Raw genomic sequence first — 22,062 nt, forward strand, 5'->3', positions numbered from 1 at the left:
TGGTAAAATTGCCAAAAGGAATAGTCGGGCGCGTGGGCACATGCTCCCAAACTGCCGCGTCCAAACCGCTGCTCAGGCGTGGGAGCGTGCGGTGCATGCGCTTGAGGCCTTTCTCGCGATTTTCCTTCTTTCAGCTGCTCGTCCCGTCTCCGCCGTGCTTCCGCCGCCCGATTCTCTTCCGGCAGCCCACCTTAGACCAAAATAAATGGTGGGTTTTTTATACCACGCCGGTGCAACCACATAGGTCCAAGAATCGGAAAAAACCAGCTAAGAAATTGGCCTGAATTACGCAAAATTCCGCCAAAAATGCAAACCCCAACCACCGGGACTTACAACGCTCAATTCAACTCCGGCGATCACCATAATGCCGAATTTACTGAAGGATTTTCTGGCCCATGGCAGTTAGATTGTACTAGTTCGAAGCCAGGCGGTGGATTCCCAAAATTTGGCCGGAATCGGTAATTTCTCTCTTGGCCCCAAATTTCCCGATTTTCACTTCAATCAAAACCCATCGCAAATATGCACCCAAATCTCGATAAACACAAGGCAGGGATACCAATCTTGCTCTGATACCAAATGTTAGATAAAATTGAGACAAAATTGACCGATTCTAATCATGCATTGAAGAACAGAATTCAAGCATTAATTAAAATTACATGTGAAATATAGGACGTGAAATAAATCTGACTTCCAGCTATTATTCAAGTTTGCATGCAAAGGAAATCCTCGGAGATTCTATGACAATTTGACAGCAATTATGGGCGTACTCTACTAACCAATCCCCTCGCATACTGATGATGTATTTTCGAAAGAAAGGGTTTGGTTTAGACCTTGTTATATCCATACAGAAATGATCGATCGTCTTTATAAATGGCCTTCTATCAAGGCGGTTACCAATGGGCGGTTGTCAACGAAAAGGTACGAGCGTGAAAAACCGTATGGTGTAATAACCGCCGCTTAAGAGAGAAAAAGTAGATCAATGGAAGTTACGGATCTTATTTTAAAAAAATCACATTCCTAAAAATATGGATCACATTATAGATAACATCCGGTCCAGAACAAGGTCCACGCTCTTGCCCACATCCTCGAAGCTCGGGAGTTTCCAGTCGGAGATATGGAATGACCTGTTGTCCACCCCGAAGGCCAGTCCACAGGGGTAGAATTCCCATACCGATGAGTATTCGTCGAAGGTGGAGATGCTAATGTTGAGTGTCTTGAGCCCCTTCGTGAGGAATGTTTGACAGCAACCGAGACCGGACCAAGTGGTCTCGTTGGCGAAGTCGACGTCGTGGCTGCAGAAGGAGATGCACCCGCTCCCGAACGTCCCATCTTGGTTGGAAATGAGAGCGTAGGTGTCGCAGCCGAGGACGGTGAGCTTGTTCCGGGTGTCCAAAAATCTGTACGGTGGAAATGAAGTTAGATTAATGAACAAAACGTTTTCTTTTGCTGTCTTGCCATTCTGTTTGTAGCAGTCGTATATTTGGGGGACGCTGACGACCATGGTCGCGTCCTCGACTGAGATTTCGCGTATCAGAACATTCCCCCGGTAGGGATACAGTAGTTGAGTATCGTTCCCTTCGGTGGCATTGCAAGTGAGCAAGAAATCTATGGACCTCGCACACTTGAGTTCGAGCCCAAACGGATAAGGTATCGCCACTCCCCACACTCGGTTGCGCACTCTCCGGCCACGGTGGGAGTGCCGCCTTGTAGTAACCACCAGGCCACAGCCACCGGCAGAAGCCAATGCAATACCTTCATCTTCAAAAAAGTCTCTCAGACTCTCTCTCTCTCTCTCTCTCTCTCTCTCGTATTTTTTGCCTTTTCGGGGCCTTTATGCTTCCTGTCCTTGTTTCGTAGAGTGGGATTCAAGAATCAAGTGTCAGCCATTCACAGCAACCCATTACACGCACATGGACGAATTGGTGAAATTAAGTACAATAATAGAGGGCGGAAGGGAAATTGTGTCAGTAGAACAGTTTCGAGGGACCCGATTGCATATATGAAGAAAAGCAAGACGGAATAACAATAAAAAAAAATAACAATATACAACGGATTTTTATAGATTTTTCGGTGCAAAAGATAGTTCACACACGAAAGGTAAGGCGCCCTTAGTCATTTCCCTAGCAAACAGTAAATTGAAAATGAATAGATAATTGTGACGTCGAAGTTAGGAGTGAGCGATTTCATATTCCGCACAGGTTCTATTTGAAACCTGAAATCCACCCATGAAAACAGGTTATTTATTTTTTGAAACTCGAAACCTACTTTACATACCTTAGAACTTGGAACCTATCATGTCACAAGTTCCAAAGTCTATCCAAGTTTCACCTGTATTATTAATTGAACAAATGTAGTGAATCATCATCCTTAATGACACCATTTGCTGCTATGATCTACTAATCACAACTAGACACATAAAGAATATCAATCATTAACAAATCGTAAAATGAAAACTTAGACTAGGATCACGCGAAAATATAGATCAAGAAAAAACATAAAAAAACTTGCTTAAGGTTCCGGGTTCCACCTACTTAGAATTTGTAACCTACTCGTCGAAACATATTCCTCAATTTTTAGAATTTGAAATCTACCATGCATACCTTGAAACTTAGAATCTACAGATTCCCACTTATTAAGTTATCAGGTTCCAAGTTTTACCTTGAAATCATGCTCACTCCTAATTGAAGTCGAAGCTTCTTAGCAAACTTTCCTCTAGAGAGATAAAAAACATATATAGTGACGTGGAATTCTAAATTTACAAAGACATTTTATTATAACTTTTTTACTAAAGGATGTGAAGGTTCAGTTGAATGTTCAAAGAAGTGGAATCTATTCTTTGAATGGTTGACTTGTTAAGAAACCAATAAGAAATCATAACATCGTTTACTAATACGAAAGTACTAATGTGTTTTTCTAAGTACATATAGCATTGCTCGTACAAATATAGTATGATCAAGAAATGCAAAATGAAGTAAAATGAACAGTAGGAATCGTCACCATTTGGGATAAGGCATACTTCCTAGTAGTTTCGAACTTCTCAAGCCACAGTAGTCACAAATTCAAACTTCCTGGTTGCTTCACGGCCTCTGAAAACCTTCATTCATTTGTTGCCTAGGTTTGACTAAGCCACAACATATAATTATCCCGGTTGTACACTCACTATATCGTAGTGAGCCAACGGTGATGGGATCGCTCACATTAGCGGTAGCTCGAATGGAACATCGTGTTACGTGTATATAACTCTTATGGTAATGCTAAGAGGAGTTACTAGTGCCAGTCGCCGTTTCTTCCTATTTTACCTATCAAATATTACTATCAAAGAAATGCTATTTGTGATGCATAATAATAAATTTTATTTGTACCAGTATCCTTGTTGTAAAGATACATAATTACACGATAGAAAATACTAATTGTGTGGAAAAAAAATATAGCATAAGTATGGAATATATAGTAGGTGTAAACAATATTTTACACAAGCGGCCACACATACCATTGATTTAAAAGAGTGTATACTTACATTCCTCATATGAGGGATGGATGAGGCCACTTTTTTAACATTTCCTTTATACAGACGGAGACTTCCTAAATGATGTGGTATGAAATTGCTGGATAGTTAGATGAAGGCACACTTTGTCTTGCGTCTCATGATTTCTGCAATTAATCGACCACAAGAATTTTAGACGCCGCATTATTTTGTGGTACAATTTGTGATAAATAAAGGGCGGTACTATTTTCACCCCATTTTGACCTAGGCACTCCTTTTTTTAGTTAATTAACCGAAAGACCCTTCTCCTTTTTTTTCAATTTATTATTTCTTTCTTTATCAAGCTAACCAACAAAACTGACTATATTTTTATCATATCTCTCGTAAAGTTTCACATTATAAATGATCCATCACACCAACAAGATATTATCTTATCATGCATCCTGTTATCACTTTGCCTAGAGAAGGTTACTTATTTATTATTGACACGTTTTTTAATTGTTTAATTTTTTTCGGAATAAGTTTATTATCATGGTCTTAGAACACTTAGTAGATGCTTTGAATCCTGAAACTCCCCCTCAATTTTCTCTTGCCTGTTGTTCCTATTATTCTCACATTCTGTCAAATTTTTTGCTCATTAATTATCCAGAAGCACGTATCGACTACATATAAAATTGCTTGCATAGAGAAAATTCCGTAGTTGTGGTGTTGTTATTGGATTTTTTCTTTGACGATACAAAGGATCCCGACTATTTGAGTTAAACAATGTCATGAATGCACACACTTCCACCATTCATATGCATCTAGTAAAGCTCCATGCAAATTTATTAGGCAGGGTTATTTGGAATGCGAGACGGTGTGACGGAATCCCGTCGTATTCAATTTAAACATTTAATCACTCGGCTAAAAATTTGAGGTGTTAAAACAGAATGACTTGACTAAGATGAAAGTTATCACCAAATTATTTTGTCTTAGAGCCTGATTTCGAACAATCATTTAGCTCAAATTGGATGCAACCTAAAGTAACATAAATATAGAAAAGCACCTTGAATTAATATTGTCGCGTTGCGCTTTTTCGGGGCTTTCGGGATTTGCACGCTAAGGAGGTATTTCCGTGTAAGGGTCTCTCCCAGACCATACCTCACGTGACAGTGGAAGGTAATTTCCTATTTAGTCGAGGTTTGTGATTTTGGAGTCGCCACTAGTCATTATTGGTAGGTATACTAGAAACCTAATCGAGGTACAGGAGAAATACCACAATTCTACGAATCAAAGATTCTGAGTACGGGGACTTGGTTACGTTATTCATCCCAAATTGAGATCCCTAATGCCCTTTCGGTACCTAAAAACAATACAATACCTAACGTGTCATGCGGATTTCTGAGACTTACCCACTAATTCTATCCATTCTAATCGCAGGAAAAACCAAACAAATATTAAACCCACAATCGAAGTCAATCAAATCAATCAATCCTAAGTGGTCTCTAAAAAATGAAAATCAATCAAAACACCCAAACCCTAATGAAGCTCTAGAAGCTTATTCATTTCATGATTTACAATTTTTTAGGGTTTTAGGGTTTTTTAGGGGTTATAACCCTTGAATTTGGAATTTTCTAAAAATGCCACTTGGGTACTTCCAAAAATTCAAATCTCATTTTTTATGGTTGGCCACGGTGTTTTTGGACCATTCTGTGAATTTTTGAATTTTTTGATTTTTTTTCGGAAATTTTATTAACCAAGAATTAATTTTTGTATGATTTTTCGAAAATTTTATAAATTTTCCAATTTTTCAATTTTTTATTGATTTTCTAAATTTTTCACATTTTTTATTTGTATTTTCTGAATTTTTATGAATTTTCTGAAAATTTTGGAATTTTTATGAATTTTCTGAAAATTTTGGAATTTTTATGAATTTTCTGACATTTTTTTGAATTTTTACGAATTTTCTAATTTTTTGTGAATTTTCTGTTTTTCTGATTTTTTTTTCAATTTTCCAAATTTTTTTATGATTTATGATTTTGTTTTTGTTTTTTAGAATTTTTTGTTATTATTATTTTTTAGAATTTTTTTATTTTTTATTATTTTCCCTCCGGGAAAATGAACCGGACTGACCCGGTTCGGCCTGACCGAACCGAGCTTCGCCAGCGCCAGCGCCAGCGCCAGTTGCTTTCCCCGGCGAGCACAACGCCTAAAAACGGCGCCGTTTAGGGATTTTTTTATTGGGGCATTTTCACAAACACTTGGTATGCATAATTTCTAGTTCAATGTTTTCGAGGCCGTGACTTCGGATCGGGATCTGTCGACCTTCCGGTATGATTCCGGCCATGATTTGGGGTTCTACATTGAGTCTATATCATCTATTATCATATTCAACTTGCCAATTCATCGTCGGACCACCATCGACCGGCGAAAAGCTGGTCGGAAAATGTCAATTTACTATTATCCTGACCTAACATTACCAGAAGCTCCAAGTCCCTATTTTATTCACCCTAGCCGTCTACATCGATCAAATTGACTTCAAGAACATCAAACAAGGTAAGAATAGACTGACTTGACAGGCCTATGGCCACGGCGACGCTCCGATGGTGATGTCCGAGCTCCGGCGAGATGATTCATGGGGGTGGCCGACTCGGTTTATGCATTTTTAATGCCCGAAATGCAATTAAATAATGCCAAAAATGATTAGAAACAAGTTTTTGAACATTCAGAAATATAAAATCACGATCATAATGACATGAATAACAAGATTGAATCAAATCGTGTTTTTTTATGAATTCTGGAAAAACTGTGACTACGAGCGATGTTTACCTTCTTCGACGAAGGATCAGAAGAAATTTCCGAAGTAAATGGCGTTCGTGGAGCTCTTCCTTAGTACTTGGACTTCAATCTGGCTACTTCGGCTTCGTCGGGGAACGTCGGGACACGCTGGAAGAACCTGAGTTTCAGGGCTTCATGATCAGCTCCGGCACCAATCAACAGAGGAGGAAGTCCACCTTGAATGATCGATTCGCCGGCGCTGTCCTGTTCGTCGGCGCCAGACACTGGATCAAGGGACCTCAACTTCCTATTCTCTCTCTAAACTTCGCACTAGTTCTCTCCCTCTCTCTCTCTTCTTTCTCTCTGGCATTTCGTCAAGCAGGTTCTTCCCCCTATGCTCCATTTTTTTTCCTTTTTGTTCATTGGTTTTTCTTGCCCAAAGTTTGTTGGAGCCGATCTCCGATCGATTCGATCGGTTACCTGGTGCGAGCCGGAGAATATCCAGCTGGCCAACTCAATTAAAATGTGCTAATTTGATCGGAGAAGGTCGGTCAAGTCACGAGCACGAGTTGATTTTCCTGGGTTTATTGTGCATTCTGGGCAAACCGGGTGAAGAAGACGGGTCTTCGGATCGGGTCGGGTTGACCCGGTCAACCCGTCAGGCCTGATTTTAACCAAAAGTTCAAATTAACCTCAATATTGACCAAACTTTCGGAATTAAATCCCAAAATTGAATTCCTCATCATATTCCGAACCCAAATATGTGATTTTCCCCAATTTTTGTTATAATTGTGTCCAAGATTTTCACATTTTTGTATCTGGGTTAATAGGGTTTCGTTCAATTTGATGTCCTAATGACCTGATTAGGTGAAATTGATGCCAAAATTGAATTACCCACACCTGAGTAACCTTAGAAATGATAATCTCATGGTTCGACAATTTCATATTGGGCACGATTTCCAATTTGGGTTCAAAATTCTTATTTTTTCAATAAAATTTTGGGGATTTTTTTATTTTTATGTCAAATTGTGCAATTGGACCGACCATTATGCAATTCAAGGCCCCAGAATCATTTGTTGTGAAGACACTATGACTTAAAAATGACTAGAAAAAATTTAATTGCATTTTTGGTTCAATTCAGGTTTAATTTTACCCAATTTTGTGAAAACATATATTCGATTGATATTTTTCAAAATTGATGATGTATTCATGAAATTGGATTTAAAATAAGACTAATGACTATTTTTATGGAATTTTTTTATTCCATTTGCTATTTTTCTTGATTTTCTCACTTATTTTAATTAAAAGAAATTAAGGGAAAATGCAGAAAAATGATAAAACATTATTTTTTGGTTTAGAAATAGGTTTCTAGGCTTGGCCAAGATTCCTAGTCCTAATTTTGAGATTTTTGAAAATATGAAAAAAAAATGAACTAAAAATCAAGTATCAACAAATATGTGGGGAGACCTTGACCTTTTGTGCTGGCTTCAGACTTCGGACCCTAGTTGGCCCGACCCTGGACCCAAGAAAAAAAATTAATGACATGCTCCACGTATAAAGGAGCCTAGTCGATCTCCGACGTGGATCATATAGGCCCCATACGAGATTGATGTTATAATTCATTGGGATCTTGTGCACATAGTGCTTGCAAGTGTGGCTTGGATTCGCACGTAAACCACTAGGCCCAAGGCTCGTGACCACGGGGGAAACTTGGAGCGTGAATGATAATCATTCTGTTCTAGATATCAATTTATGACCATACGAGATTGATGTTATAATTCATTGGGATCTTGTGCACATACTGCATGCAAGTGTGGCTTGGATTCGCACATAAACCACTGGGCCCAAGGCTTGGCGACCACAGGGGAAACTTGGAGCGCAAATGATAATCATTTTGTTCTGGATATCAATTTTCTGGTTATGTCTATTCTATGGACAAGTTTTTGAGCCAAAATACGCATTTAATAATGACGCAAAATTTTTGTTCTTGAAAAAGAAATTCGTTTGATAACAATACATAATTTCTCTCTCTCGAGTGGCTAGTGGGAGGGCGGCGGTCGGCGATGAGAGGCGGCCAGCAGCGAAGGACGGCGATCGGTGGGCGGCGGCTGGCGGCGGGAGGCGGCCAACGTTGAGCCGCAGTGGAGGACGACAAGAGGCGGCGGACAGTGGGAGGTGACTGGCATTGGGCGGCGGCAGATGGTGGGAAGCGACTGGGGTCGAGCGGCGGTGGAGGACGGCAACGGGAGGCAGCCGATAGGCGGTGGCGGAGGATGGTTGCGGGAGGCAACTGGTGAGCGGCGGCCGACTTTGAGTCGCAGCAAAGGATGGCAGACGGCGATTGGCAGAGGACGGCAGTGGCCGACGTGGGAGGCCGCGGAGGATGGCAAACGGCGGGCGACGGTGACGAGAAGTGGCCGCCGGCGGGTGGCGATGGACAATGGTGGATGGTAGCTGGAGGCAACTGGCGGTGATGGCAGGCAGCGAGTGGGCAGGCAGCTAATAATGAGGACGAGCAATGAGAAATTTTTTTATTGCTCATTTCTGTTCCAAAAAAAGAAAAATAGAAAATTTTTACTAATTATTTCTATTCCAAACCTATTTCTGGAGTAGAAATTTGTTTCAAAAATAAAAAAATGAAATTGCATTACGAAATGAATTTTTGTTCCAAACATGTTCACGGGAATAGAAAAAAAAAAGAATGATTATCATGCATGCCCTTGGTGTTAATGACATAAGAGACTCGTAACGCTCTCTTAGAACTGTCAAATGGGTGGGTCGAGTCGGGTTTGGGTTGGATCGAAAATGGTCTAATCCAAATAGATCCATTTAATCCGTTTTGACCCATTTTCATGTAATATAAAAATAAGAGTGTAGAGTGAGTGAATGCGAGGTTGAGTGAGAGCAAGGGAGATGAGTTAAGTTTAAATAAGTTGTAAACCCATTTATGATCAATTTAACACTTATATTATTCTTATACCAATTTATAACTCATTTATTAAATATAACTAATTCATTTATGACTTTATTGATATATGGGTTAATAAATAGGTTTATGACTTATTTTGACAAGTCTACGCTCTCTCGGTGCCGGAATACTTCAAGTCGTCTCGAAGCCTTCCAACGAACAAGAGAAGATGCCAGAGAAAAGTCCCGGGTCTCATGCTTTCAACAACTCATCGGCCACAAGAATGTGTGATGCCGCATTATTCTGTGAACTAATTTGTGCATGGCCTCGGCGACCACTCTCCACCCTCGTTGGACCGAGTTGTTACAGGGTTTGTGATATCATGACACAACAAATTTGCATTTACTTAACACGTATTATGGAGTCCATTAACTTTTATGATGGGATTTAAACAATTTATTAAAGTTATGTCTAAGATGGCCTTAGAATTCTAAACTCATACAAAAGAAAAATAGCAAAGAAAAATTTTGTGCAGCTCTATTTATTTTTTATTTTTTCGAAGCCATCAAGGTATAAGATTTTCAACCAAAAAAAGAGAATACCAGAAAAGGAAAAAAAAGAAAAGAAAGGAAAAAAAAAGGAAAGGAAAAAAAAGGTAAAATAATTTAAAATTAAAATTATTTTTGGACGAAAATGCCCTTGACCTTGCCGGTCGCCGGCCGGAATATTTCGCTGTCCAGTGACCGGCGAAGTCAGGCCCTTATTTGAAACTCTCATTGCCACTTTAGATCCTTATTTGAGACTGACATGCAACTTCATGCCATTATTTGACACAAAGTCCACTTCATGCCCTTATTTGAGAAACTAAGGGCGCTTGGCATTTTCCCAAAAAAGGGTATAAGATCACAAATGAATCAATGTTCTACAAGACCAAAAAATCAAAGACCTTTTGATCATGTTCATTTTACAATTCCTCAAAATGGAAGATTTTAAATTCAATTGGAGTATTGATACCAGATAAATTAATGTATGACACGGAATTCGAACAAATAAAACGTTTCGTACTTCTAAGTATCTAAATTGCGATTGTTCTTTCTTTTTGTTCTTTCCTAGTTTTCATTGCGGCCAACTTTTTCTGTAGAAAAAAATTTAGGACATAGATCGTGGAATTTGCCAGCCAGAAATATCCCATTGAACGAGATTCTCTATTTCCTGAGAAAACCGGGCAAACAAGTCTCCCGGTTTCCTGAGGAAATCAGAACAAATAAATCGTCGTTAGTATGGGAGTAGTAACAGTGCTGTCATATTCTCAATTGAGAGACGCTATGGCAAGCAACCGGGACAAACTTTTGAGCAATAGTCGAAAATAGCACTCTTGTTACTAATTACATACAAAAGATCAAACTTTACACAAAGAGTAGCTTTAAGAAAAATTATAGCTAGGTTCCCTTCCCTGTGCTTCACACATATTCATCTTCGTAATCTCTTTTTTGCACGACAAATTGAAATACAGGCCAATCTTTGAGTTTCCATCTTTCTTCTTTTTCTTTTGTTAGTCCTTACATAATCGGCACAAATTGGCATGGTATCTTAAATTAATTTGAACCCGATATGATATGCATACTGTATCAAAAGAAAAACACGTTCCTTGGAAAAGTTATTTGTTTGATTTCATTTTTTGAAATAATAAGATGGGCCTGGGGACTGGTGCAAGTACCCTTTATGGGGGTTACTATAAGTATCCTGCATCAGTAATATTCAATTTAACTGGTAAACATCAACCACTAGGATTATGAAGGTTCAATATGAGTCGTAAATATCATCAACTATAATTCGTGTATAGACCGGTTGATCCTTTTATGAAATGAACCCACTTAAGTTTGACACAAACACATTTGCTATTATCGTGTAAATAGGTCATGTTGAAAATTGCCAGCCCTAGTCAATTCAAAGTTATTTCTGGTGCCACGGGGAGCAAACATTTGTTTTCGTGAAATTTCTCATTAATAAACTTTTAAGTTAATTAATAATTATATGAAATAAACTTACCTGGTGATTTTTTTTTGGTGTGCTTCAAAAAAATTGTTTAAAAAGAAAAAAACAACTGAAAGTTCCTTTTGCGATAGTCGATTTTTCATGAAGATTCGTGAGACCCATTTTATTATTTTACTCTTTGACAAAAGCTCCCCAATCAAGTTTCTTTGTAACCAATTTAAAGACTAAATGTGCAGAACAGGCCATCATTGACGGTAATGCCGGAATTTTCCATTGACAAATATTGTATACTCTCCGTGTAGACTCCACATGTACCCATAACCATATTTACGGTGAGATTAAGTTGTATTAAAATCATAAAAAAAATAAGCTTGCAATAATCTCAAGAATTTTCTAATAATATATGGCATATTTGGTTAAATGAGATCAGCATCCAAAAGTACATTTGTAATTGTGCGTTGGGTATGCTGATTTTGACATCAAGGGCTTAATATGGATAAACAGTTGACTTGCTGTAAGAGTTATTATAATTGGCAACACATATGGTAATAATAATTTTCATCATAAAATTTGTTCTTCTATGTGCCAACAGATGACTAGAGCTACCAGAGTCCCCAGTACGTTTTCTGTCCTCTTATTATTCTTTGGCTGGATAGTGCAACTAGTGGATCAAAACTTTTTCAACAGGTCTGTAATTTTTTTTTTTCGATTGGGTACTTTAGGTACATGTTTCTTTATATTTATTGGCCCATCAAATGAAGATACTAAATCGATAACATGGCATTAAGTTGTAGATAATTGCCGTTCTAGCATCAGATGTGGTATTGGACGTGGCGATGATAGTGACCATCACTCAAATTCTATATGTGCGCGCGCGTGATAGATCTAAGTGAAGCCTCTGGAAACGTGAGGACTATGGAAAGGCCACGTGCAGAAGGTGTTTCCATCATCCATCAAAGGCCATTATTGTGACTTCAGCTTCAAAATAATACCGTGGTATGTAAGGAAGCCATAGAAATAGAGAGACGCGAAGGTAAACTACAAGAAAGCCTAGTAGAAAATAAGCATCTAGCTGAAGCACGGTGCACACCTAAGATGCCTTTTTCTATTCATGAGTAATCATATCATGTTTGGAATATATGGTATTTTTTGAGTTCTGAATCGGTTTATCTTTCCCACTCTCACTCCCGATTTAACATCCAAACTGAAATTAGATTAAATGAACTACAAATAAAGAGAAAGTAAATTAAATTGAGATTTTATTTTTTCAAATTAAGATCGAATTTATATTTAAAAAAAAAAGGAAGCAATAGTGAAAGTAGATACTTTTTCTGACCCAATTATTATCTTGTTGGCCAACAGTTCTATTCTTTGTCTGGATATGGATATTATATTAGGATTAAATGCAATATATTGAGGGAAAAGTAAAGACAGGAAGTAAAGGGAGATTTTTACTTGCCACAGAAGTGAACTGGGATTATATTAAGGGAAAAATAAGATAAAAGGAGCGAGTAGATTTTTTTGTCTGACCTATTATTATTATATGTAAGGAAAACAAGACAAAGAAGAAAAGATAAAGGGAAAGAGAGATTATGATAACGTCAAAATGGCCATATGCCAGCCTTCTAAAAGTCTACTTCAGTGCATAGCTATATACATATATTATATAGATTGTGACACTTAAACTTACACGAGTGCGCTGGCACAACTATAAGTCCAAAGCAAATGCCAAACATAATATATATTCTGAATGCACAATCGACCCTAGAAGTCTTTATGGACAGTTAATAGACATGTTGCTATGGTAATAAGGATCAGATGCAAGAACCTGCTGTATCCATTCCCTGATCAGAAAACAGAGCTTAACGTCCTATGTTGGCTCATCTCGCACGTAATTGAAGTCGAATGGGAGGGGAGGTTTTCTTTATTCATTTCGCAATCGATCTCTTCGTTGTTTTCTTCAACTGTTGAGCTGTCGAGCTCGCGGTCAATCTTGGCGAGTTGCTCAGCCACTTCCTTCATTGCCGGCCTTCTTGCACCACTTTGGTCCAAGCACCTCACTGCAATCTCGGCAACCATTTTTACTCTCTCCATTTCATCTTCACTAGCGGCCTTGAAGTTTATGACATCAGAGAGTCTCTTATCCTTCACGGAAGAGATGAAATAATGGATAATATTGATTGACTCTCCGGACCTAGTAATGAAACTTGTGGGCTTCTTTCCCGTGAGCAACTCCACGAGGATAGCTCCAAAGCTATATACATCACTCTTAATTGTTATCATACCGGTGATTAAATATTCCGGATCGATGTAGCCCAATGTGCCTTGTATTTCAGTGGCTACAATATTACTATGCTCTGGTGATATTAGTACTGAAGTTCCAAAATCAGACACTTTTACCGAGTAATTATGATCCAAAAGTATGTTCACTGACTTGATGTCACCGTGAATGATTGGGGGTTCTGCACAGGAATGCATATACTCAAGTGCAAGAGCAGCTTCGACGGCTATTTTGAGCCGGTTTTTCCACAATCTTAAGATGGTCGATGCATTCTGATGGATGTGTTGGAAGAGGGTACCATTCGAAATGTATTCATAAACCAGCAAGGGTATTCTAGTCTCCAAACATATGCCATGGAGCTTCACCACATTTTTGTGGTTTATTTGCATCACAATTTCAAGTTCATGCTGGAAATCCCTCTTTATTAGAGACTTGTGTACATCTTTAGGCTTCTTGACCGCGACCATGGTGTCCCCATCTACTCTCCCTCTATAGACAGAACCAAAACCGCCCTCGCCGAGCTTATTGCTATCATGATAGTTGTCGGTTGCTTTTGCCAGCTCTGTCTCCGTAAAGATTTGAACTCTGTGGTGTTTCAAGAGCTCTCCTCCATTTCGTCTGAAGTTTTTCTCTTTGCTTCTCCTCCTCCACGTGTAAAGGACAAAAGCACCAACAGCTGTGAAGAAGGCTGGAATAATCGCTGCCAAAGAATATATGTAACTAGATTAGTGATTCAAGCATGTAATTCTTATACGGTCCACATAGTTCTTAAAAGAAATTAATTTCAAATGCACAACCTGCATCTATTACCATTGATTTGGATAATTGTTCAACCTTTCAAAATATAACGACCAATTTAACGGTGATAGAAATTGTTTCTCTAACAAAAGGATTGTACGTATTATCTATCATGTAACAATCCTTATGAAAGTCCTTATTTAAAAGTTGGTGAGCGTCATTATAAACCGAATAAGTAATCAATTGAAATCAATTCAAATACCTAATACTAGCGTCGTCTATTACTCCTCCCAATGTCTTTCCTTGACTATAACGAAGAAGGTTTGTAATAAAACAAAAAAGAATGAGGGAGCATTCAACTCCCATTGTTATAGCTCTTTCCCTTTACAAATGGTACGAAAACTCAGTGAAATCTTTTAACCACTTATGCATGGACAAAGATATCGCCCAAATTTGTATTTGCCAATTAAAAACATGATTGAAGGATTTATACACTAAATATAAATGACACAAATGGTCCTTCAACTTTGGCCAAATATACAATGTTGTCCAAAAACTTTAAATTTGTTCAATGTAGTTCTCGAACTTTAGCCTAATGTGCAATGTTATCCCTTAAGTTTTAATTTGTTCAATGTAATCCCTGAACTTTTAGCATATATTTTATCCATGGACTATATAAAAATATTCAATGTTGTATCTAAGTTGTGACACCACATAAAGCAAATTAAAAATTCAAGAACGACATTTCACATTGGGCTAAAGTTCAGGACCACATTGCACATTGGACTAAAATTCAAGAACTATTTGGATCATTATCTCATACACCAACTATATATGAAAGAAAATACAATCGCTTTTTATCTACATATAAATTAGGGAAAATTCCAAATCAGTACCCAAAGTGGGGTCATTTTCTCAAAAAAGGGTCTAAAGTGGACATAGTGTCAAATAAGGGCATGAAGTGCCCAATCAGTCTAAAATAGGGGCCCGAAGTACCCAATTAGTCTCAAATAAGGGCCTGGGTTCGCTGGCTGGTCAAATGATCACCGGCCGGTGAGCACGTCACTATTCCGATCGCCGGAATAAGGATAATTTCGTCTTTTACTTTTTAAATTTTTTTTGTTTCTTTTTTTCTTTTACTATTTTTTTCTTTACCTTTTCTTTTTTTTTTTCCTCTTTTCCCTCCGCTGGCCATAGCCGAGGTTGGCGAAGGTTGCTGGCCTCAGGCAGAGGCTGCCCTCGTCGGCGTCGGGTGAGCTTCACCCTCACCCACCCAGCCCAGGCAAGGGCGGCCCTCGCCCTCCCCTGGTGAGGGCGGCCCTCGCCCAACGCCAACGAGGGCGGCCTCCGCCTGAGGCCAGCAACCTCCGTCGACCCCGGCTATGGTCGGCGGAGGGAAAAAAGGGAAAAAAAAAAGAAAAGGAAAAGAAAAAAACAGTAAAAGGAAAAAAGAAAAAAAAATTGAAAAGTAAAAGACGAAATTACCCTTATTCTGGCGATCGGAACAGTGACTCGCCGGCCGGTGAGCATTTGACCGGCCAGCGAACCAGGCCCTTACTTGAGACTAATTGAGCACTTCGGGCCCCTATTTGATACTGATTGGACACTTCAAACCTTTATTTGATACTATATCCACTTTGAATCTTTTTTTAGAAAATGACCCCAATTTAGATACTGATTTGGAATTTTCCCTATAAATTATTTCCCTTACAACAAATTTTAACCATATCGTAATGATAAGTTACCCCGCCGCCATCCCATTCTCCGAGCGGGGGCGTTGCCACGGGCTACTTTAATAGAGCCAAACAAGCTCCAACGTTCACAAATTAGTCCGTGTGGGACAATGAGAAGATGAAATACATAGAAAACAGTTGTACCGCATTGCTCGTCTATAAAGGACTTTCCAAACCTGCATCTTCTTTGAAAGCAAGGCTTGCAAGGAGAAGCAATCATTCTTATGATATTATTATTATTATTATTATTATTAGTCCGTATTTCTATAAAACTTATTAGAGTAAAATAAAAGAAATAAAAAATATATCTTTCCGTAAAATTTGTTCACGTGGCAGCGCTAATGCTGCCCCAGGCTTGTAGGTATGGATCCATTCCTTTTTTACGTAGCTTATTATCAAAACTTTGACAATTAATTATATATATGCTTAACTTCAATAACTTTAAATATGTAAGATAGATGAGGAAATGTACTTTCACACCCCGGAAGAACTAATACATCCGCTGCCAAATCTCAATTAAACCATGGATTATTATACCGTACTCTGCCAGCCTAATCTCAAATTGCACAAGCAGTGTGAGTGGGATCTGTCATGTGTCCAATAGCTACACTTCTGTTTATTCTGAAAACCTTTGTCTGTCTGTTTCTACTATTTTACTTTCTTTCTTTTTTTCTCTGTTTCTCTCTTTTAATCTCTTTTAATAGATAATAAATTCAAGATGTTGTGAACCATTCACGGGATATTACCTAAAGGGAACAATTTTTACCCAAATCCAAACTCAACCAAGACAGGCAAGTCCGAATAATAATTACCGTAAAGGGATTTGGCAAAAAAATAAACATAGTAAGCCCCAATCCAATCTATGGGAGTGATCGTTGAAGGTGAGTTGAGTTTCTTGAATTCTGGTAACCCAACTAGCTTCATCAATCTTGAAGGCCATCCTTATGCGCAAGTTCACCAACCACCGGCGTTTGGCCTTCGTGTCCATCTAGTACTTAGGGGCCATTATTACCGCAGCAACTCACAGGAGAAGAAAGAAATTCTCGAAATTTATACCATTATTAGGGCTTTTTTCCTCTTGAAATTAGAAGCTTTAGTTGTTCGTTTTGGCCCAAGATTTGTAGGTTTGGTTGAACATCACAGCCTCTCTCCAGATTTTTCACAGCTGCACTTCTTGAAGTTTTTGTTTCTTTAGTCAATTTTCCTTGTTGCTCACGTAGCCACAATAGTTGAAGAACGAAGTTGTCCAAAATAATAAGTCAACAATGGTGTGCTGGTTGAGTCGGTTGAACAGCCTATAAATTGGAGCAAGAACTCCTTGTGCGTGTGCGTAAGAGAGTAGCAAGAAGAAAGCATATAGTGTGGTGTAGTGTGTGGTGTTATGTTGTGAGTGGGTTCTTCATAGTGTGTAGAGTGAGTGCGTGCGCGGTGTGTGCTGTGAGTAACGTGAGGTGTGTTGTGTTGTGTGTGTGTGCCGTGAGTAAAGTAAGCGGGTGAGTGACGTGTGAGAAATGTCAGTGAGTGTGCTAGTGCGAGTGCGAGTGCGAGTGCGAGTGTAGTAAGTGTGGAGAGATTGTAATATTATTAAAAAAGAAGTGTTTATTTTATTTGGATAAGCACTTGCTTCTCAACATTGTTGGGATAGGAATTTTCACTTAGAGATGCGGTGTCCTCCCACGAATGTGGTTTCAAAGTGTTAGCTTCAGAAAAAAGTAAAAAAAAAAGACGAAAAAGGAGGTACAAGGAAAAACCAAAGGAAAGATGTAATGGGCTTGAGCCCGGGACTGAATAGGGACACGTGGCAGCCTGTGTTGCCGGGGATTACACCGACTAAGTATGGTATAATAATCCATAAAACATACGTCAAACCTACTGCAAAAATCAACAATGAATTGATAGAATATGAACCATCTAGTGAATGACGAGAGGGATATATATAGAATTACCTGGAACAACTATGACCCAAGGAGAAATGTGGCAAGTGGCTTTAGCATCGCCCAGCATTCCAAATAGGCAATGGCATGTGTAGTTCCCAACCGTGTTCTTGCACTTTCCATGACATGGGTAGCTTTTAGGATCCTTGCACTCATCGATGTCTACATTATGCAGAAGAGAAATTGAACCGTTATCTCGTGTAATGGCAAAAATAAATTGAATAAGTGTGTGCATGGATTATTAGATAGATAATGATATCCCGTTTAACTTTCGGTTAGACTACTGTGACACGTGTCCGCTTTCTCTCAAGTTATCTTTTCTTTCTCCACTCTCAGTCTCTCTCCACGTTGAATCCGAGCTCAACAATGGCGTTGTTCTTTGCCATTGACTGAGATCGACGCTGCCTTAAACTCCATATACGGACCCGTTGAGGGCACACGAGCTAGCTAGGAAAGGATCTAGCATACATAACTCGCGGAAATTGAGCTTTTGCAATAATGCATGGACCCTACGATGCAAGAGCCAAGTGAGGGGTCGTATATATGAAGGGATGTATTGAGAACCGAAATAGAACGATCACGCAGAAAATAGAGAAAATAGACGATGCACGAATTTAACTAGGTTTACCCTCGAATAGGGCTACGTCCTGCAAAGAGATTTCACTATATTTTCGGTTTACAGCCACTCAACTCGTTATAATGATCAGAAAAACGAGCAAAATATATATGTGCCCCAAACGGGCCCAAAACCTAAACCTATACGAAATCTCTTAATCTCGCACCATACGGGCTAGCTTAAATAAAGGCCCAAACCCATTGAGGTTTCGGGGGTGCTGCCCCTGAGCCCTCGCCCGCTCACCGGAGAGTGGGGCAGGCGTTCGCCGACCGGGCAGCGAAACCCCCGTCGGGGGGCGCTGCCCCCGAACCCCCGCCCGCTGACTGGGCAGCGGGGCACCCGTGTCTGGGGCACTGCCCCCGAACCCCCGCATTCAGCACGCAGGGGTCACATGTCGTCGGATAACACTTCAGTTTACCCTAAGCTCACGTGGGCGTACCCGGTGTGAGAAACAAGGGTCCCCGAAATATTCGTCAACTCCAACAATATAGTCATTGGAGACGACGACTGAGCTTAGGAATGAGGAGGTTGATCTTTACATGCTACATAAAATTATAAATATGAGCTATTATTCTCCAAGTGAGGTGGATGTGCTAATATGCATGTCTATCACTATATACAATGGACGCATCAGATTTAACCCTTTAGATGCATTACAGTACGCGCACCACGTTCAATATATGTGTATATAGGAGAGGAGGCACAAAGGTTTGAGAGAGAAGGCAAAATTGTCACTGTAACATGAGAGTAGAATTGCTAGAAATGTTGACGACGATGTTGGCAGGGTGATGGCAACGGCCTCAACTTATTCTATTAGGCAAAAAGTTGGAACCTCATGAGAAATTTTTGCTGAACCTAGATTTACTCAACCGGGTCTAGCATATTCACTGATCATGCGGGTTTTACGTGGACTCCACGGGATCAATTCTGGAGATGGCTATGAATCGAGACAAGATCCCCCAACTTTACATAAGCCTCCCGTTAAAATTATATCATGTGGTTGGACGGATCAAATAAGTGAGAAAAACGTACTTTCTGTGTCTTTCCCCTATCACCTTCCACTCAACCCAACGTCCCCTCCACAACCACTGCGGCCCAGACACGCTGCAAACGTTGCAGTCATTGTGACCATCGCATCGCCATCCCCGCCACTGTCGAGATTGATGTTCAGATGAGTTAAGGTTACGGCCCCACCACGATGCACCACTGCCTCATCTCTCTTGACGAAAGGCCGCTGCAATTTTGTCTTCTCCGTTCATGCAAGCAAATTTCTTCCCCTTCATTGCGGAGGAGATGGTACCAAGGACTTGTTACTACGGAGATGAGGTACAATTCAAGACTCGTGAAGAGAGAGAGAGACGTCGTTGCTTGTGGTGGTGGCACTTGTTGTCCTCTCTAAAGTGGAGGGGCAAAATTGTCCAAAAAAACCTATTACATTTTTACCAATTCAGTTCTAAATTTTTTAATTTTACCAATTAAGTTCTAAATCTTTTTACATTTTATCAATTGAGTCCATTCGATTAATTTTGGCCAAAAATCGTTGACGTAGCAGTCCATTCAGCACTTGCCGTCTTACGTGACACGGACCTGGGACGGCTGATGCTGACGTGAATAATTTTTAATAATTTTTTAAAGTTTTATTTATCTTTTATTTTCTTTTTTTGCCTTTTTGGTGGCGGAGGTTGTCAAGGGCCGGCAACCCTGGGTGAGGCCCACGAAGCCCTCGCCGACCGGGGCGAGGGTCGCGGTCCTCACCGGCCACAGTGAAGGTAGGAGAGGGCCACAATGTCCTCACCCTCGTCGGCCTCACCAAGGGCCCGCAACCCCTTGCCCACGGCCGGCGAGGGCTTCGCGGCCCTCACGCAGGCTTGGTTAGTGGTTGGCGGAGGCCCTGGTACGACTTTCTGTGTATATTCCGTTTGGTTTTGGTGTTCACGGAGATTGAAGGATTCTGGGCAGCCTTCCGTGAGGCTACGAGGAAGAAGACAAAAGAAAAAAAAATTAAAGAAGCAAATATTAAAATATTATTAAAAAATTCAATAAAATTAAAATTAAAATTAATAAAAAAAATCGAAAAAAATATTAAAAAATTATAAAAAATTATTCACGTCAACGCTGACTATGTCACGTAGACTAACAGTGTCCACTTTAGTAATTTCCGACAAAAATTGATCGGATAGATTCAATTGACAAAGTAAAAATGTTTATGACTCAATTAGTATAATTAAAAGGTTTATAATTGAATTGGCAAAACTACACTAGGTTTAAGACTTTTTGGATAATTTTCTCGAAGTGGAGGTGCTGTTGTTGGTGGACGAAAGGGAGTGTGTAATGAGAGAGAGAGAGAGAGAGAGAGAGAGAGAGAGAGGGGCTCTCTCTGGACATGGACATGGTGGTTGGACGGCCTGTGAAGGCCGACGGTGGGCTCACCTAAGGTGGTGGGTGATTGATGGCGGCTGTGGCAATGGCGTGAGGTGCAAGCTGAAGTGCGGAGGTAGAGAGTGAGGAGAGAGAGAGAGGAAAGGGTAGTGCAGATCAGGCGGCAAATGGGTAAACTAGGTGGAATCGGTACATAAATACGATACTTCTCTATCCCGCTCTTGGATGGGGATTAATTCATAAGTTATCCACACAATTCATTCGAGTGCAATTATGCATGAGGAGTTATATATGTTAATTACCTGTACACCCTTGGATTCGATCATAGGGATTCCCCTCGTACCCATCCTTGCAATCGCAGCGGTAACCCGCTTCATCCCCAAAGTCGTCGCATTTCGTGTTTTTGCCTTCGCCTGCACAGGCAAAGCTCAACTGGTTCAACCTGGCCTCGTCGCAAGTCCTGTTCTCTGCGATCATCCAGTCCAGATAAGCAGTCACGTTCTTTAACAAGGTGGTGTTGAGCATAGGAATACTCCTCTTGTAGGCAAGCAGCAGTTGAGCATCGTTATGTTCTTCGGGGAGGCTGACGGCCATGACCGACCCGTCGACATAGATTTTGTGTATCGTAACATTTCCCAACAGTAGTTGGTGAGTGGGGGTGCAATTGAGCACAAAATCTCTGGATCTCACACAACTGTTTTCGAGCCCGAACGGATAAGGTACTTCCACGTCCCCACAACGCGGGGGGGAGCAGGGCTTCTTCTGGGCGCCACCTTGTAGCAACCACCAGGCCACAGCCAACGTTAGAAGCCAGTGCACCACCTTCATTTCCAAAAAACTCGCTCAAACTCTCTCTCGCTATATTTGTCCGTTTGGGGACCGTTGTGCTTCTGCCCTCGAGCACAGAGTGGAAGCCAAGTGCGAGCCGCTCACACCAACCCATTATATACACATCTACAAATTGGTGAAATTAAGTACAATAATGGAGGGCGGAAGGGCAACTTGTGTCAATAAAACAAATTAGAGGGACCCAATTGCATATATCGAGAAATGATAATGAAAAAAAGAAAAACGATATACAAAGGTTCTACGCATAAAGGGTAATGCGCCCTCAGTCCTTGTCGTAATGAAAAGCACAGTCGCAGTGTCTGAAATGAATACATGATTGTGATGTTGAGAAAAGTTATAAAACTTTGCTCTATCTTGTATCTAAGAAGAAACAAGCATACATAGTAAT

At 40.0% G+C, this 22,062-nt stretch overlaps 1 protein-coding gene and 1 pseudogene across 1 annotated transcript; both read right to left on the reverse strand.

Moving 5' to 3' along the window:
- Positions 1–1,030: 1,030 nt before the first annotated feature.
- On the reverse strand, positions 1,031–1,772 carry LOC130140861 (wall-associated receptor kinase 2-like; annotated as a pseudogene).
- A 10,968-nt stretch (positions 1,773–12,740) lies between these two features.
- On the reverse strand, positions 12,741–21,745 carry LOC115669854 (wall-associated receptor kinase 3-like). Its single transcript, XM_030590994.2, has 3 exons — positions 21,128–21,745; positions 17,843–17,992; positions 12,741–14,125 (listed from the first exon to the last, which is right to left on the reverse strand). Exons 1-3 carry the CDS (start codon positions 21,651–21,653, stop codon positions 12,993–12,995), a joined length of 1,809 nt encoding a protein of 602 aa, XP_030446854.1. The 5' UTR covers positions 21,654–21,745; the 3' UTR covers positions 12,741–12,992.
- Between the last annotated feature and the right edge of the window lie 317 nt (positions 21,746–22,062).

This window comes from Syzygium oleosum, unplaced genomic scaffold, assembly GCF_021117445.2.
Source record: "Syzygium oleosum isolate NSW1041296 unplaced genomic scaffold, Sole_v2.1 Sole_v2.22, whole genome shotgun sequence".
NCBI lineage: Eukaryota > Viridiplantae > Streptophyta > Magnoliopsida > Myrtales > Myrtaceae > Syzygium > Syzygium oleosum.

Coding starts and splice junctions, on each gene's coding strand:
- LOC115669854 (XM_030590994.2), bottom strand. CDS start 21,653: ATGAAGGTGGTGCACTGGCTTCTAACGTTGGCTGTGGCCTGGTGGTTG. Junction 17,993..21,127: donor TCGAATCCAAGGGTGTACAG/GTAATTAACATA, acceptor TGCATAATGTAG/ACATCGATGAGTGCAAGGAT. Junction 14,126..17,842: donor TTGGGTCATAGTTGTTCCAG/GTAATTCTATAT, acceptor ATTCTTTGGCAG/CGATTATTCCAGCCTTCTTC.